At 38.8% G+C, this 15,390-nt stretch overlaps 1 protein-coding gene across 1 annotated transcript in view; it reads right to left on the bottom strand.

Moving 5' to 3' along the window:
* The window catches only part of LOC121949318 (tissue factor pathway inhibitor-like), a 50,823-nt gene that overhangs the window by 11,006 nt on the left and 24,427 nt on the right, over window positions 1-15,390 (bottom strand). The window contains exon 2 of the mRNA XM_042494980.1: window positions 11,075-11,275. Coding sequence (XP_042350914.1) covers window positions 11,075-11,275 — 201 coding nt within the window. The remainder of the gene's footprint in view (window positions 1-11,074; window positions 11,276-15,390) is intronic.

Raw genomic sequence — 15,390 nt, 5'->3', positions numbered from 1 at the left:
GGGTAGTATGGTCCCTACACAGATGGATAATGATTTAATTATCAAAGTAGAACTACCACATGATTGAATGCCTCAGTGCACCAGTCAAGCTGCACTTACAGTTTACATCGATGTCTGTGAAAACAAGGATGCTTCACACACATCTTCCCCCAGAAGCACAGAAGATCTCTACAATAAGCACAGTTTTAAGGGTGGACACCTAAGATTAGTGTCACCAATTCAGTTTCTGACCAAATGTCTCCCCCTATATGATATATAAGATATGATATTGATCAATGGCCAGAAAAGTATTTCTGCAGAACATTATGATTTCACAGTGAAGTTGACTTTTGAAGTTTGGGATATAAAGTGTCAGCATTTCATCATTATATCCTATTAGACAATTGTCTGAATTTTTTTCTTCATTAATGCAAGAATTCTTGAGTTATGCCCAAAAACATGCTTTCTGAGTGACTTTGACCTTTGATTATAAAGTTCTTTCATTTTATCCTTTGTCCAAGTGGAGGCTTGTGCTAAATTTCAGGAAAACCCTTCATTAGGGTCTTCTTGTTGATATTAAATTCATGAGAAATGTACAAAACGCTGCATTGACCTTGAGCTTTGACCCTGAAATTCTGATCAGTTCATCCCTCCAATTCTTCACCCACCAAATTCTAATCATTTCATCATTGAGTCCAACTGAATTTCTGTGCTAAATTTGAAGAAAATCCCTCAAGGTGTGCTTGAGATATAGCGTACACGAGAATGGCAGACCAGGTCACAGTGACCTTGATCTTTGACCTATGACCACAAAGATCTAATTAGTTCATTGCGTCTATGTGGATGTTTGGAAATTAAATTCCCTTATGTCGTTCTTGAGATATCATGTTCACAAGCGTTCACTCCTTGTCTGTAATGTGTAAAGTTTGGTAATGTTATACTTCATGTTTACATGAAAAACAGCATTGATGAGGCATCTGACTTTATGAATGTATAATCCAAAGGATGTTGAGACGGTGAAATAAATAAGAAACCCTCTTAAGCCCCATCAGTACAAACAAAACTTCAATCAAACCCACAAAACTTTGCTTGAAGCTTTCCAAAAGTTAAAAAAAAAAATAAATCCCAGGCTGTATTTTGGGGAAATGCATCAAAAATGTTGCACAATGCATACAACATAGTTGAAACATGGGTTTGAATAGTATTTCACAAGGTGAAAACATCATATAGCTTCAATAAATAGCTGATGCAACATGATACAATATATGATATTTAATGTGAGAGTGTAAAAAATTCCTAAAGCTACAGTTGTTAACTTTCATTAAAAAAAAAATCTTTGTCTCATAAGTGCTAAAACTGTCACATCCTGACAGTGGTACATGAGACATATAACCTGTGAAACAATTCAGGTTCCTCAGGCTCCTACTAGTGCTACTAGCATCCATTCCACCTGAACAAAAACAACCAATCAGAGCTAAGAAGTCTAAAAAGTCCAGAATGCACAGCGAAGACAAGTTTGCATGATGGTCATCTCTGGTGAAAGTGGGAGGTCATCATTTTTGGATCTTCTCTGTTAATTTGTCTTTACTGTATGGCTGTTGTGCACAGGCAATGACTGACACTGCGTTAGAGGCTCTGATTGGTTGTTTTCCTTCTGCAATGTTGGATTGCAATGTTGGATCTCAGTTAACTGAGGGGCCCTGATTTACAACTTGAATCTCTGACTTTGAAGGAGTGACCCCACTACGGATAATTCTGAATCTACCCTATTTTTCTACACAACAAATTCTCTAACTCCCCAAAATGTCAAACTTTCGCTTTAAGCTGTAAATGTTATCTACTAGATTCTAAAAGACATGCAGCAAACATGGGTTTATAACAAGACAACAACTGGCTGACCAGACATCAAGATTTATTGGCTAACAAGCTGACAAAACACAAAATCAATCACCCTTGTTCGAAACTAAATTAGAATTCTGCTGAGACTTAACACAATGTGTCCCCAACAGCTGCCAGAGGATGTCTTACACTGGCTACACGCTCACTATCTGGTTTATCTGTTAAGTCTTTGTACAACCACACTCCACTGAAGGGTGACCATGATTAAAAGGCTATCGTTGTAACATCCAAATACACTTTACGAGGTGACTTTGACTTGAAAGTGTGGGCAAAGAGATGTGTCAAAGGGTACTCTACCGCTCTCTCCAGAGCAAGGCAGTGATGAATAATTCAGAAACACAATTCCCTATCAGAGCTGTGAAGGTGGAAGAGGTGATTTGTGTTTTGAGGAGAATTATCGGTCAGCTCTTTTTTTTTTAGGTGTTTGGGTGTGAATCATACGGTCCGTCGTTTCAGGGAGTTTTGGCTGCTCTCCAAGAGAACCTCAATATTTTAGCAACATAGAATATTTAAAAGAGGCTCAGATGATTTGAAAGGGAGCCTGCTTTGTGTATGTAGAATACATATTCATATTAGCACATTTTGGAATGTCCTACCCAAAAAGATGAGGTTTTAGGACATAACACAATTCATCTATTACAAACTAAAAAAACCCATCTCCAAAAACCCCAAATCCTCCTTATCACTTCACTGGCTTCATTGATTTCTCACTGCTTTTTTCCTTAAGTTTTCTTCAGTACATTTAAACATATTTTTTAAAGGGCTCAGTTGTTTTGCCCCTAAAAGTGCTGACACCATCTTGGCAGGCCTCCCATGGAGGAAAAGGACACTGATCTCTAATAGTAGAGAAATTAAAGCAAAGTAAGTGAACTCAGGCGTAAGAATAATAGTAAACACTAGATGGAGAAGAACATAATCTTATCACATAGAAAGACGCCAACCTCAACAGCAATAGCAACCTATCCATATAAAAAATGGCTATTGCATTTCTAATTTCTTTGTTTCTATGTTACTGTTTGCTTATTGTAAAGATCTGATAGGACCGAAGCACCAATTTCACAATGTTTGCAGAGAAATATGAGTTTTATCTAATAAAAAAAAAACTTATTTTGTCCAATGAACAGCTGAAAACCCCAAATTGCTGGTTTATTATAAGTTCTTCAATGAGTTACACAATCAGCACACTTTGTGTCACTAATTCAGTGTCTGTTCAAATGTCTCCCTTTCTGTTCATGAGTTATAATGTTAAGTAATGGCAAGAAAAGTGTTTTAGTAGACCATTGTGATGTCACATATCACATGTCACACATGAAGTTAACCTTTGATCTTATGAATATAAAAAGTCAGAAGTTCATATGTGTGAAATTTTGCCCTTGTTAGCATATAAATTCTTTTGTTATGGCCACAAATATGTTTTGTGAGGTAACATAGACCTTGAACTTTGACCTTCAACCATCAAAGGCGAGGACGTTTGTGCCAATTTTGAAAAAAATTCCTCAAGTGGTGCTCAAGCTACTACTAACACAAGTAAGAGATGAATGCAAGGTCATAGTGACCTTGACCTTTGCCACTAAAAGTTAATCGTTCATCTTTTAGTCCAAGTGGATGTTTGTGCCAAATTTGAAGAAATTACCCTAAAGTGTCCTTGAGATATTGACTTTATGAGAATGAGATGGACACAAGGTCACAGTGACCTTTCATTTTGGCCACCAAAATTGAATCAGTCCATGCTTGAGTCCAAGTGGATGTTTTCTGCCAAAGTCCGCGAGAGTGGGATGGATGGATAACCCTTAAACATAGTGCCTGTGGTCACGGTTGTTGCCAGCACGGAGGTATAAAAACATGAAATCTCACACAGAGATGGTGAAACTCTAGTGACTGTGTATTAATGGTTAATTATCAAAGTAGCTTACCAATTTTCTGTCAGTTCACTGACTAATTGTTTCAGCTCTGGAAAGCACATTTCCTTAAGTTTTGCACCTCCAACAACATCACGCTCTTTGTGCTGTTCTGACACGTTTCCTTTGCTTACTTTCTTTTTAACAAAGTCTGTGCTCACAGACTGAGCATCAGCCCTGAGCTCAGGACAAAGAAAGTGCAACTGTCAGAAAGAAACACTGTGTTTGTGTCTTTGACCTCTTCAAGCAAAGCTGAAAAAGGGACAGCAGTCCAAAGGGAGAGTTTGGGACACAATGGTTATGACTCATCGAGGTTTCAGTGGAACATCGGGGGTGGATAGCAAAAGCCTTTACAAAGATAGATGAAAGTTTTCCAGGCAGAAAGACAGATTATTCCTCACATTGGTTTGTGACCTTTACAAGAACATTCTTGTTAAGCAGTCGCAAGCCGTGTTGTCACGTGTAAGACCCATGAGAAAGTACAACTAACACACAGTCTTATTTGAACAATCATTCATTTTAGATTGAACTAGCAGTTTTTGTAGTGTGCACTGTTTGTAGGAATTTAAATGTCACTGATTTGATGATAACAGCCCCGCTGCAGGATGGGTAATATCACAGCGCATTGGCCCTTGAGATCTGATTTCTTTAAGGCAGAAGTGTGATGACATTTCTAAATGTATGTTGCTGTTGAATAAAACCATTCTTGAAAAACACTTCACCTTCTTGTTAATCATAGAGGTGATAATTTATTGCATGTGGTTACTATATATAACATACTTTCAGCATCATATTGTACAAAGTTTTTTTTAAAAAGAAAGTGTGTCACAATAATTGCAAATATGTTTTTGTTAATGTAGATTAATTTAAAATTAATCTACAAATGCATTACTTAATAAGCCAGACAAGATTAGTTTTACTGTAGCACTAATTTTACTGCAGTGGAGCTCAAGGTTGACTAATATTCTCACTAATGGTTTTATTTGTTTGCATCAATCTCACTTATGTCTGTTGTTTGTAAAAAAAAATATAAATAAATAAATAAATAAAAAACAGCTGTGGTTCATTGTCATACTACACACTCAGTGTGTATACTACATACATATAATTCATGAAAACTATACAGAGGTGTTTTTTTTCTTTTTTTTTCACCTGTTTCTACTAAGGCTTAAACTTGCGCATAAATAAGTGAGGGACACTTAAAGTGACAGGATGGATGCAGATAGTGTCCTTGACTGTTCAGTCAGATCGACACGTAGCCCCTCCACAGTTCGACCCTATTGCCCAAATCTGCTCCAAAATACCAAGATGGCAACAGCCAGAATGCTGAACTGGCTCCAAAACGGGTGTTCCCAAACCAATGGGTAACCTCACTGTAGCTAAATCCATTATTTTTACAGCCTATAGGTCCAACAAGTTCACTACTGCTGGAAAACATCAAAAAATCCTATTTTGATACAAAGAAGCAAATTGGCATAAACAGCTCCAGCTGCTACGTTAATCGGAATATAATGTACAAATAAAATGTACTTCATGAAAGTTGCTCATTGGATGCATGTGATGAAAATCTGCCGTGGGCTTCGTCATGATTTTGCTCATGGGGCACATAGAGCACGCTCACTAGAGTCCCACCAAATGGCATCAGATCAAAACGATGTCACTGGGGTTTCAGTGTTAAAATAAAGCAGTTTTCTGCATGCATTCTAACTGTTTCAAGCTTATTTAAGGGTACACTATGAAGTTTTCTTTTAAACAAACAAAACTCCCATTAACTATCAGTGTTTCTTACGAAAATACTTTTTTAAAATGCATTATATATACCCTAATAGGTGACAAATCAAAGTGAGAAAAATTTACAATCTTAGTAAGGGGATGGGCCACTGTATACTGCCATAACATCTTAGACACACACCTCGCCTATCTACAAGTCTGTAGGGGTCTATTGCAGGGATGAACACTATTCATCTAAAATATATTTTCCTATTTCTTGAAGGTCTAAAATCTCCTATAGCTGAACAATTGAGTTGAGATCTGGTGACTGTGTAGGCCACAGCATATGTGTCACATCATTGTCGTACTCATCAATCCATTCAGTGACTGTCATCCTGCAGGAGAGCACTTCTACCAAGATAAAAAGGTTCCATCATTGGCCCTTCCTTCTAATAGCTCTTTTCCAACAAATAAGCGCTGGTTCTTGAAATGGTTCCATTCAGGATTCCTTGAACCTTGGTGCTATCTAGTGAACCAATCCACATTTCACCTGTTTGAGTACAACCATAATGATCATGATGTGTCATCAGTGGATGGTATTGCACAGTGCACAACGGGAGCAAACAACAGAAACAAAGTGGCACATTGCATTAATTACCTGCAAACCTTTGTTTTATTAGAGGTGTTTGTTTTTGCATTGTGCATTGGCCAGCTATTAATGACACCAATTCACACTATTTTTTTTCCAACAGTCTCACTAGACTTCTGCATTATTGCCTTCTCCATTTTCTCCTTCCAATCTGTAGAATATGACACACTTACTGATGTTGCACCTCAGGTCCAAAAAAACCTGCTATGTTTTGGTTCCAGCTGAGAACCAATTTTTGGGTCGAACCTGAACGTAACCACTTCCTAGTTGGTGGAAAAGAGGTACATGAGGACAAGTGGACACAAACTATGCCAGTAAAATGCCCCCCACAGCTTAATTCCTTTACTTATTATGTTTCTCCACTCATTTACTCAGGTTTATGTTTTAATTTGTCACCAATTTGTCATTGCTTATTGCTACTCTTCTTTGCACACTACCTCCACTGCTTGTTGGTCAGTGGAAAACCAATAGCAACCAAAAGCGTCGCCCCCATGCTCACGTGCATGAACACGTGTCTTTGTGTGTGTGTGATACAAAACAGGCCCCTCCTCATAAATCCACTTCTTTTAAGGGATCGTATTAGGACCAAAACACAGGACACTGGATACCAGAGATAGTTAGTAATGATGCTTAATGCCACAACACAGCAGGAACAGTACTGGGCAGGTAATCAGCACACAGTACAGTTGAACACAGCAGTCTTTTCACAGAGTCTTTGGCAGCCCCGGCTGGTTTGGCAGGCCGAAACTGGCAAGCAGCCAGTGACAAGTTTTCCACACACTTATACAGTTCAGTTAAATAACAAACATCAGTACCATGTATGGGCAGACAGGGGACGCAGTCATAGAGGTTGATGATCCAGAACCAGATAGGTACACTGTCCAAGCAGATGACCCGGTACGGGGCAGGCAGAGGGTAGGTCTAAGTTAGGACGAGGATTGAGGATTAAGTACCCACAAACACAAAGTGAGTGTGGCGACATGGTAAAAGTTTAGGACTGAAGGAAACCACAGGTAAGCAAATGGGAACACTCACACTGTAGCACTGTCGTCAGATGATCAAGCCAAGCAGTCAGAGGCAAACAAGAACCAAAGACACAGAGGCAGATCGCTATGTCAGGCACAGAAGGCTGACGCATTTATCGGAAATCAGTCCTGAATAAAGTGCTGGGGAGTCTTTCATGGAAATGGCGTAGAACAATTTGGCAAAGAGTATATGTAAGACTGGAGTATATTTATTGGCTGTGTGTAATAAGGAACAGGTACACTTAATTGCCTTTATGAGGTTGACGTGACTGAAGCTGTGACACGGGAAATCAGGGTGAGTGGAAAAGATCTGAATGTGAGCTGGATGACTGGGCAAGCAGAAGTGAGCAAGTGGCCAGGAATGCAGAACTGTGACACTTCTTCAGTGTGAACACACTAAAGTACACAGTGAAAAACTATTAGTATGTAGTGCTGGAATTTGGACACCGTGTACTTCTTTCTATTCTAGTTTTGACTTTGGCTATGAAGCCAAAGTCACCACCAAGCACAGTAAAAATTGAAACACACATGGAAGTGTGTTCAATTTAGATAAAAGGAACCATTGCAAGGTGTTAAGATGTGCTGCAACCTGACCTTCTTATTCAACCAAGAACTAATAAAAATTGTTGTGAAACTGCCCTTTAAATGCCACGGAACAAATCCAAGTTTTATTACTCTGTTTAATGCAGTGTCATTTTCTTTATGATCAAAAAGCAGCATGTTTCTCACTCATGAGTAAGACTGCACACTCAGAGCAGCTTTAATATCTGACAGTCACCTTCATATTTCTGCCAAAGCCATTTTTATTTAATGTCACCTTAAGATCAGCTGGAGCCAGAAACTCCACAACTCCATCTTTAAGGTACAAATTTGTTTGTGTCGAGACGGACGATGGTTCATCGCATGCGGGCACCTACTGCATATGGCATTGCCTGCAGGATGCAAAGTAATTCATGCTCCTCTTGTCTGACTGCATTATGTATCCCATGGCATGCAATAAGAAGGTGAAGGTTATTTTTTGCCAGGGGGAGAAAGCACTTCGTCACACCGCAGAATAACACGCCATCTAAATACTTTGATAGATGTGTCACTGCTGTCATGCAAGGGTATATTTCATGTTGATCAGACAAGCTCGAGTATTAAAGGTGTTTTGTTTTCCTGCTGTAAATGACAGATACCATTACATAAAGCTGTTGTGTCAGAGAGAAAGGGGTCTTCTGCATGTCTTCTCCTTTTGTGTTTTCTGACACATATCTCAGCACTGTTCCACTCAACCAAAAGTGCTTTTGAGCCAAAACCAGCACAGAACAGATCGTCCTACTGTGAATGAATCCGACTCCCAGGGGTCAAAGGTCAAATTGATGCTGCTTTGATTGCTTTCAAGCGCAGCGGCAGTTAATATATAAAACTGACATCTCACAAAAACTAAGTGCATGTCTCCCTGTGCTGGGAGACTGCACTTAGCAGGTATCATCATGCTCTTAAAGACAACTGATGCAGTAAAAATCAATCAACAGAATCTATTAGTGCAACTTTTTGTCCATCTTTAAGTCAAATACACATACACACAATTGCAGTGACCTTTGACCCTCTACTTTCAGTCATTCCCAGCTGCCCTTACATAGTTATAAAACTTCAGAATTCAATGTTGTGTTTATCCAAAATTCGCCTTTTGAGTGGGTTTCCATTTTCCTCAGTGATGCAACACCACTGAAAACTTTCAACCACTGAGATAATGAATGCAATCTAATTGCAATCCAATCTATGTATAGCATAGCATAGCATAGCACCCCCAATATTTAAGGATAGTGTGAGAGGAAATAAAGCGAATCCGTGTTATAAATATCTGGATGTTTTTAACTCAACTCTTACCTGGGAACACTGCCATAGCTCCTCACCCCATCCACCCAGAATCCAGTTGGGAAAATATATTTTTTGCTACATTTTTCATTTCCCTCTAATTGAACGATAAAAACAACCTGAATCAGATTCTTTTACAAAGAGGTGAATGCACACCCTTTCCTACATACAGGCAGCACAAACAGTCTCTGATATAGACAAACACATATAGTATAGATAAGATGCACACACTCCAGATGTAGAACACGTGCAGCCATCCATGTGCTCTATGCCCTGGGTGATATTTATTGCTTTGTTTATGCACTTGGTTGCTGTGATTTTTTTTTTGTCCAATTACAGCCTTTATCTAATCTAGCTGCTTCATAAGATATTTTATTGACAGTAATTAAATGATTACCACCTGGTTGTTTAAGGTGACCATATGTTGATGCAGATTCCTGTCACCTTGATTTCCTCAGTGCCTTTACATTTTGGGAATTAAACTGTTTTTTGTTCAAAGCAATTGAACCTTCTCTACATTCCTTCCCATAACGGTGATTGTCCAATAATTACATGCAGCAGGTATATAAAGTTTTGAAGTCTTCTCGACATGGTTAGCCAATTCATATTTCCAGGGCATCAAGTACGGCAGCCTAGTTCATGGCCTTTGGTGTCTGATTCCGCTGCACAAGGCAACCTTTAGACCCTTTAGACTGTATTAGATATACACTAACTCTAACTTAAACCCATAAAGAATAAAAATTGTGAAAAAGAGTGAGAAAGTCTGATGAGGGCTGAACAGTGGGGTGGTGGATGGGTTCAAATAAACACAGGACTTTCACCCAAAAGACCACTGTTTGTTTTTTTGTAAACTTTGTTGTATTTCAAGCTACTGTTGAAATCTTTTACTCACATTTACTGGTACTGTCACTATATTCTGACAGAAGTACATATGACAGATTATATCCCTCCTCCCCTTCCCTCTGCTTCTAATGGCACTTACAAAAATGACCATGGCACATCGAAAACAACCAATCAAAGCCGGTTGGCTATGATTTTATATGCATGCAGTAAGGTTATTTGAAGTTCTACAAGGCTGAAGGGGAGACAGGGGAACAGGTTTTTTTTCACAGAATATTGTGTATAATATATCACGTGTAATTAGTCAAAATTGACATGAGAAATGAGAGTCTAAAACTGACACTTGAGGCGTACATAGAGCGTTATAGATTGAAGCATTGGGCCACTGACCACCTGCCATATTTGACAAATCGGGACTGAGAACGTGTTGACACGGTTGTACTTGGTATCGAAAGAGGACTGGATAAAAAGTGATGTTGAGAGAAGACAGTGTTTACATTAGCATGTCTCACTAACTAGCTTCCTACCATATACCGGTAATAAAAGTTATTAAGGGAAAGCATGCTGTAACACTGCAATCTAAAAACACCTCTCTAGTGACAAACTTTGCACAAAATAACAGTCAGTAGAATCAAGGTCAAACATTGTTGAAGAACATAAACATAAAAAGCCCAGACATTTTGAGTGGAGGGGGACTTAAAAATCCATTTAAAGACTGAGACGTGAGAATTGGGGACTCAAAATAGTTTGAAGACTCTGTTATTAGTTATAATCAATTAAACATCAACATCAATTTATCATCAGTTTAGTATGTGTAACCCATAAATAATAGAATACTGGCTGCCTCTCTTAAATGTGCCCATATTTTTCATTAACCAAATGCCTCCAGGAAAATAGAATTAATGTGCTGGCAATGTTCCATTTTCGCCGCATACCAACAAAATGACTTTGTAATAGGATTTTATGCCCAAGGTGGCAATAAAGTCTAATGAGGAACAACGGTCCTTGAAAACAAAACTGATCATTTGCTAACAAAATAACAATGCAAAGCTACAATACATCTATGTCCTGTGTCCTGTGATTATGAAAAATAAGCCTTTTGAATCTCTTTGTGTCAGTGATGTTGAGGTCACTTTTAAGTGGATATTTGTTAATGAAATATCAAGGTGAATCATTGGAAACATGTCAAAAACAGCCACAAGGGTCCAACTCACCTGAGACAACACAAGTTTCCTCACATGCCTCCAGGGTCTCGAAATTATTGGCGTTTCCCCCACAGCCTCCGTATTCAAACAGCTCGCAGTTTCCCGTGTCGACATTGAAGAAGAATCGGTACTTAATGGCCTTGCAGGGCCCCGGCTCATCCTTCAGGGCGCACAGCTCATTGAAGATAAAGAGTTCAGGCTGAACTCCATCTGTTGAGGTGGGAAAGAAAGACAACTTTTAGCGTTCTGCTTCTTGTGGCGCTCTGTGAAAAGGTTTTTTTGTGTTGTCTGGGAAGAAATTAGGTCACAGCATCAAACCCTAACCTCAGGCTTTGAGATAAGGTAAAGTTGCATGACAGTATAATTTCCAAAAAAGACCTCAGTATATGGTTTGACAGCTTACTGTTTTTAGATAGAGCGAGGCTTGACTCTGTGAAGGATTTGTTAACGGCACAGCATGATGAGCGGTGTGAACTGACCTGAACTTTTAGACTGACTCATTAAAAATATGCAATAATTCAGGCTGTCCTTACAAATTGTTAATACACCCAAATTCGTACAAATGCTATACCATGTATTTCATAAGGCGATCAAATGAACAATGCGCTGATGTGAGTAAACAAAGAATCAGTCCCATGTGCTCTTATAAGGTGGTAGGTTGGGTTGAGGGATGGGTCATAAAAATTGTGACTTTTCTCAGGAACTGGAGTCATGTATTTTGAATAGTGTGAACTTTGAGTCAACTCAAGGCACTTCCTTGCCATATTTCTTTTCCTAAACCGAACCATAGTAATTTAACATGCCTAAACGTAACTTTACATTAAGGACGCAATGGCATTTGTGGGTTGCTAATTCAAAAGATATAAGGCTGGGCAGTTTCACGGTATAAGGGTATATCAGGGTATATAAGGGTATATCAGGGTATTTAGAAATCCTGAAGGTATGTTTTTCAATATTTTCATAAATACAGGCGCTCCTCTTTTGATTGGACTCACTGTATGTAGTGCACAGCATGCACCACCAGAGCTCAGTCTCCAATCCCTCCTAGTGGAACAGGCAGCTGAGCTGATAATAGTGGTGGAGGGATAAGTTACAGGACTGTAAACTGCCGGCAGCAAAGAGACCATGGGAATAACGTCATGTTTTTTTGTTTTTTTTTTACATCTAACAAATTAAGGATTTATTTCAACCAAAATGGAGCTGGTGATTGTTGGAACAGTGCATTGACAAACTATATTAATATCAAAAGTAAAAAGTTTGGGGTGAGTTATATTTTGTTTTTGTCAAGTTTGAATGAAGTTTGTTTAATGATGAGTTAACAAGGCAATAAATACTTGTCAGTCTCCCATGACTGAGAGAAAATTGAATTCAAAAGATGTACAATTATATTTTTTTGGAAAATAGGTAAGAGAATATTACTTTTATCAACATGGTTTAAAAGTAATATTGGTACATTGTGGATTTCTATTGTTTACTTATTTGATTGAAAAGTAGGACACAATTAGTGCATTCACCGTCCATAGGGGTGGGGGTGGGGTTTAGCGCTGCACTGATATTGTCATATACCGTTTACCAAGGTGAAATTTCAGGAAGGTATTAAAGTATGAAAAATAAGATGCCCATAACTATAGTATATCCTACAAATCGTTCTATGAGGATATGTTGAATGTAAAGTCACTCATATGCTATTTTTTATTCTGATTGAGACACAAGCCTGGTGTTTTTTGTTTTTTTTTTGTTTTGTTTTAGACTTGCTCTGAGACTAAGGAACCATCTGGGAGGACCTAACTCCCCCCCAGTACATGAAAGCAGATCCAGGCAGGTGGCAGCTGGCAAGAGAACAGTGAGTGAAAGCTGCACACATTTTCCCAGAATGCAGCACACAGCAACAGTTTGCACTGCAGCACATCAAGCAGTGTATTGCACAGCTTGAGAGACTGCATGATCACACTGTGTTTTAAATAATGTTGCGTACACCATGTTTGATGTACGGCCAATATTCTGCTGGACGAAGACAGAATTCCCATTATTCATAATTGTCCAGATCAGATACAGTTGCGAACAATGAATTAGCTCTCACACTTCTCTGCTGTCATTATCATTCATAAAAGCTGGCTTATTCAGATCCATAAAAAGAGGGGACATGAGACCCTGTGAGCTCTGCTAACCACTGCTGCCAATGTTAAATCACTATCTCAGTGTGCTGTTGGGAAATGGTTTCCTCAGCCCTCATCCCTGCTGTTTTTAGGTCAGGTCTCTGTTATGCCTGCCTGTAGCAGTGCAGTTACTTCGAATCCCACTGAGAAGAGAGGGATCTCTGTCCAAAAGGATTTGCAGATAGCCAGGGCTTGAGTGACACTTTTAAAAAAATGTCTTCCTACATTGCACATTCAATAATCTTGATGTTATGTGATCCTCCAATGAATGTCATTGTCTTTGTATTTTTCATGATAAAAGCATAAAGTGGCAAGTGACCTAAAAAGAGAAAAAAGGAAAGGTTGAAAATGCAACTGGCTCAACAACTATTAGAAGGATAACTTTGAAATCTTACCCAAGAAAAGGGCTATGATAACTTCCCATGACTTTTCATCTCAGGACAAAAATTTCAATTTTGAAAAAATGCTACAAACTAAATCACATTTCCATGAGGCTGAGCTATACTTTCCCTAGTTCGACCAATGCTGTTTTTTTAAGCTGATGTTTATTTTTTGTCAGTAGTTAACAAAGACACATTATAAACAAATAATCTTGATCAGACCTCTTTAGTTTCTTTAATTTCGTTTTTTTTTTTAATTAGAGTGAATAATCATGTGTACACATTTTTTTTTGTTTTGTTTTTTACCACGGGTATACCCACTTAAAATAGGCTATAGACTGCTTTCCGATTGCCACGAGATCAGAGCTGTGTACAGAGCTCTTCAGCAGACAAATATGCCTTTACGGGTTTTTTTTTAAATGCTTTTAATATTTCGTACTTGTTCAGTCTCTTTTTCAAATTTTGGTCTAAAATAATTTGGAACAGTGTTGTTTGGGTGCAGACGGGTAGCATTTTGTGGTGGTGCATCATTGCATCTCACCAGTAAAATTAGCGCGTTTACCTAGATGTTGTATTTCAATTGAAGCCGATTAGAGCCAGAGACGATAAAACCTGTACCTACTGCAGTGTCATTTGATGCAAGTGTGAATGCCTATTGGAGCCGTTCCCATTACAAACAAAATCCAGATGTTAAAGGCAGTTATTGGTTTTTTTTGTGCAGTGGGAAAGGGGGTTCACAGAGCTGCTGGAATAGCTGCAGACTGTTTGACTTTTTGGACTGAGATTTTGACAAACACCAAACTAATAATGTGTTTTATTGGTTTTATTATCATCCAATTCTGTTTGTTTTTCTGGTGTGACTACAAAGTTGGAAAACAAAGATAAAATTCTCTCTACAGGAAGGTGCAAAGTTCTATCAAAACACATCATGTGATGGGAACCACCCTGCCCTGTCCTATCAGCACAGCAGTCAGCAAACAGTCCCTCTGCTAGGCGACGTAATTAATGCAGCAGCTCACCACTACAACCTGCCCTCTTCCCTCACCCGTCCAATTCTTATTTATTACCAGGGATTGGGGACACCAACGAAATACTTCCAATTTCCTTCCTTCCGCCTCAACTGTGGTATTGCTATTGCATGTGGGAGATGTGGTGAGGGCAGCGGGGCCTCCCTGCAGAGACTTGTGGCAGTTTTTATTTACGTTCTTCTTGTCGTGTCTGATAAGAAGTAGAAGATTGGGTTATCTGGCAGGGGAGAAGTTATATAGCAACACAGGGAATCTGGGTCTACGTCTAGTACCAAACCCCACTGTAGCTATGCTAACACACCACATTGAACCTCACTCCCTGGCTGCCTCAAGCTACCAGCAAGTGAGGTCCCTTCTGGGTTAAATGAAAAGCACAAACATGGTGCAGACTGGTCTTTTGTAAATCTTGAAAATAAGAGCGTTCAATAAGCCAAACTTTGGACGCCCAAAGAGAGGGAAAAAAACAGGGTCCTTTGATTGATTTCTGCTCTTCCTGTCTAAGACAGAGCAAAGCCAAAATAAGCAGTGTGTTCTTCAATCACTCCTTTTCAATATCCAGACAGAGGCTTTGTAAGGCAGTCCCTAAGAAACCAAACATTTTCTCTGCAAGAAAACTAGAAATGCTCCTTGAACACGTGCAAACATGCTTGCACAAAGTAAATCTTTAAAAAAAATAAAACTTTAGACCTCATTTCAGGATGTCAATGTTGAACATACAGTAGGCTCTAAACATCTTATTTCCAGTGAAATTTCAAATATAG

Source organism: Plectropomus leopardus, chromosome 10 (assembly GCF_008729295.1).
Source record: "Plectropomus leopardus isolate mb chromosome 10, YSFRI_Pleo_2.0, whole genome shotgun sequence".
Lineage (NCBI taxonomy): Eukaryota > Metazoa > Chordata > Actinopteri > Perciformes > Serranidae > Plectropomus > Plectropomus leopardus.
The sequence above is the reverse complement of the archived record's forward strand: the minus strand, read 5'-3'. Positions and strand labels throughout refer to the sequence as shown.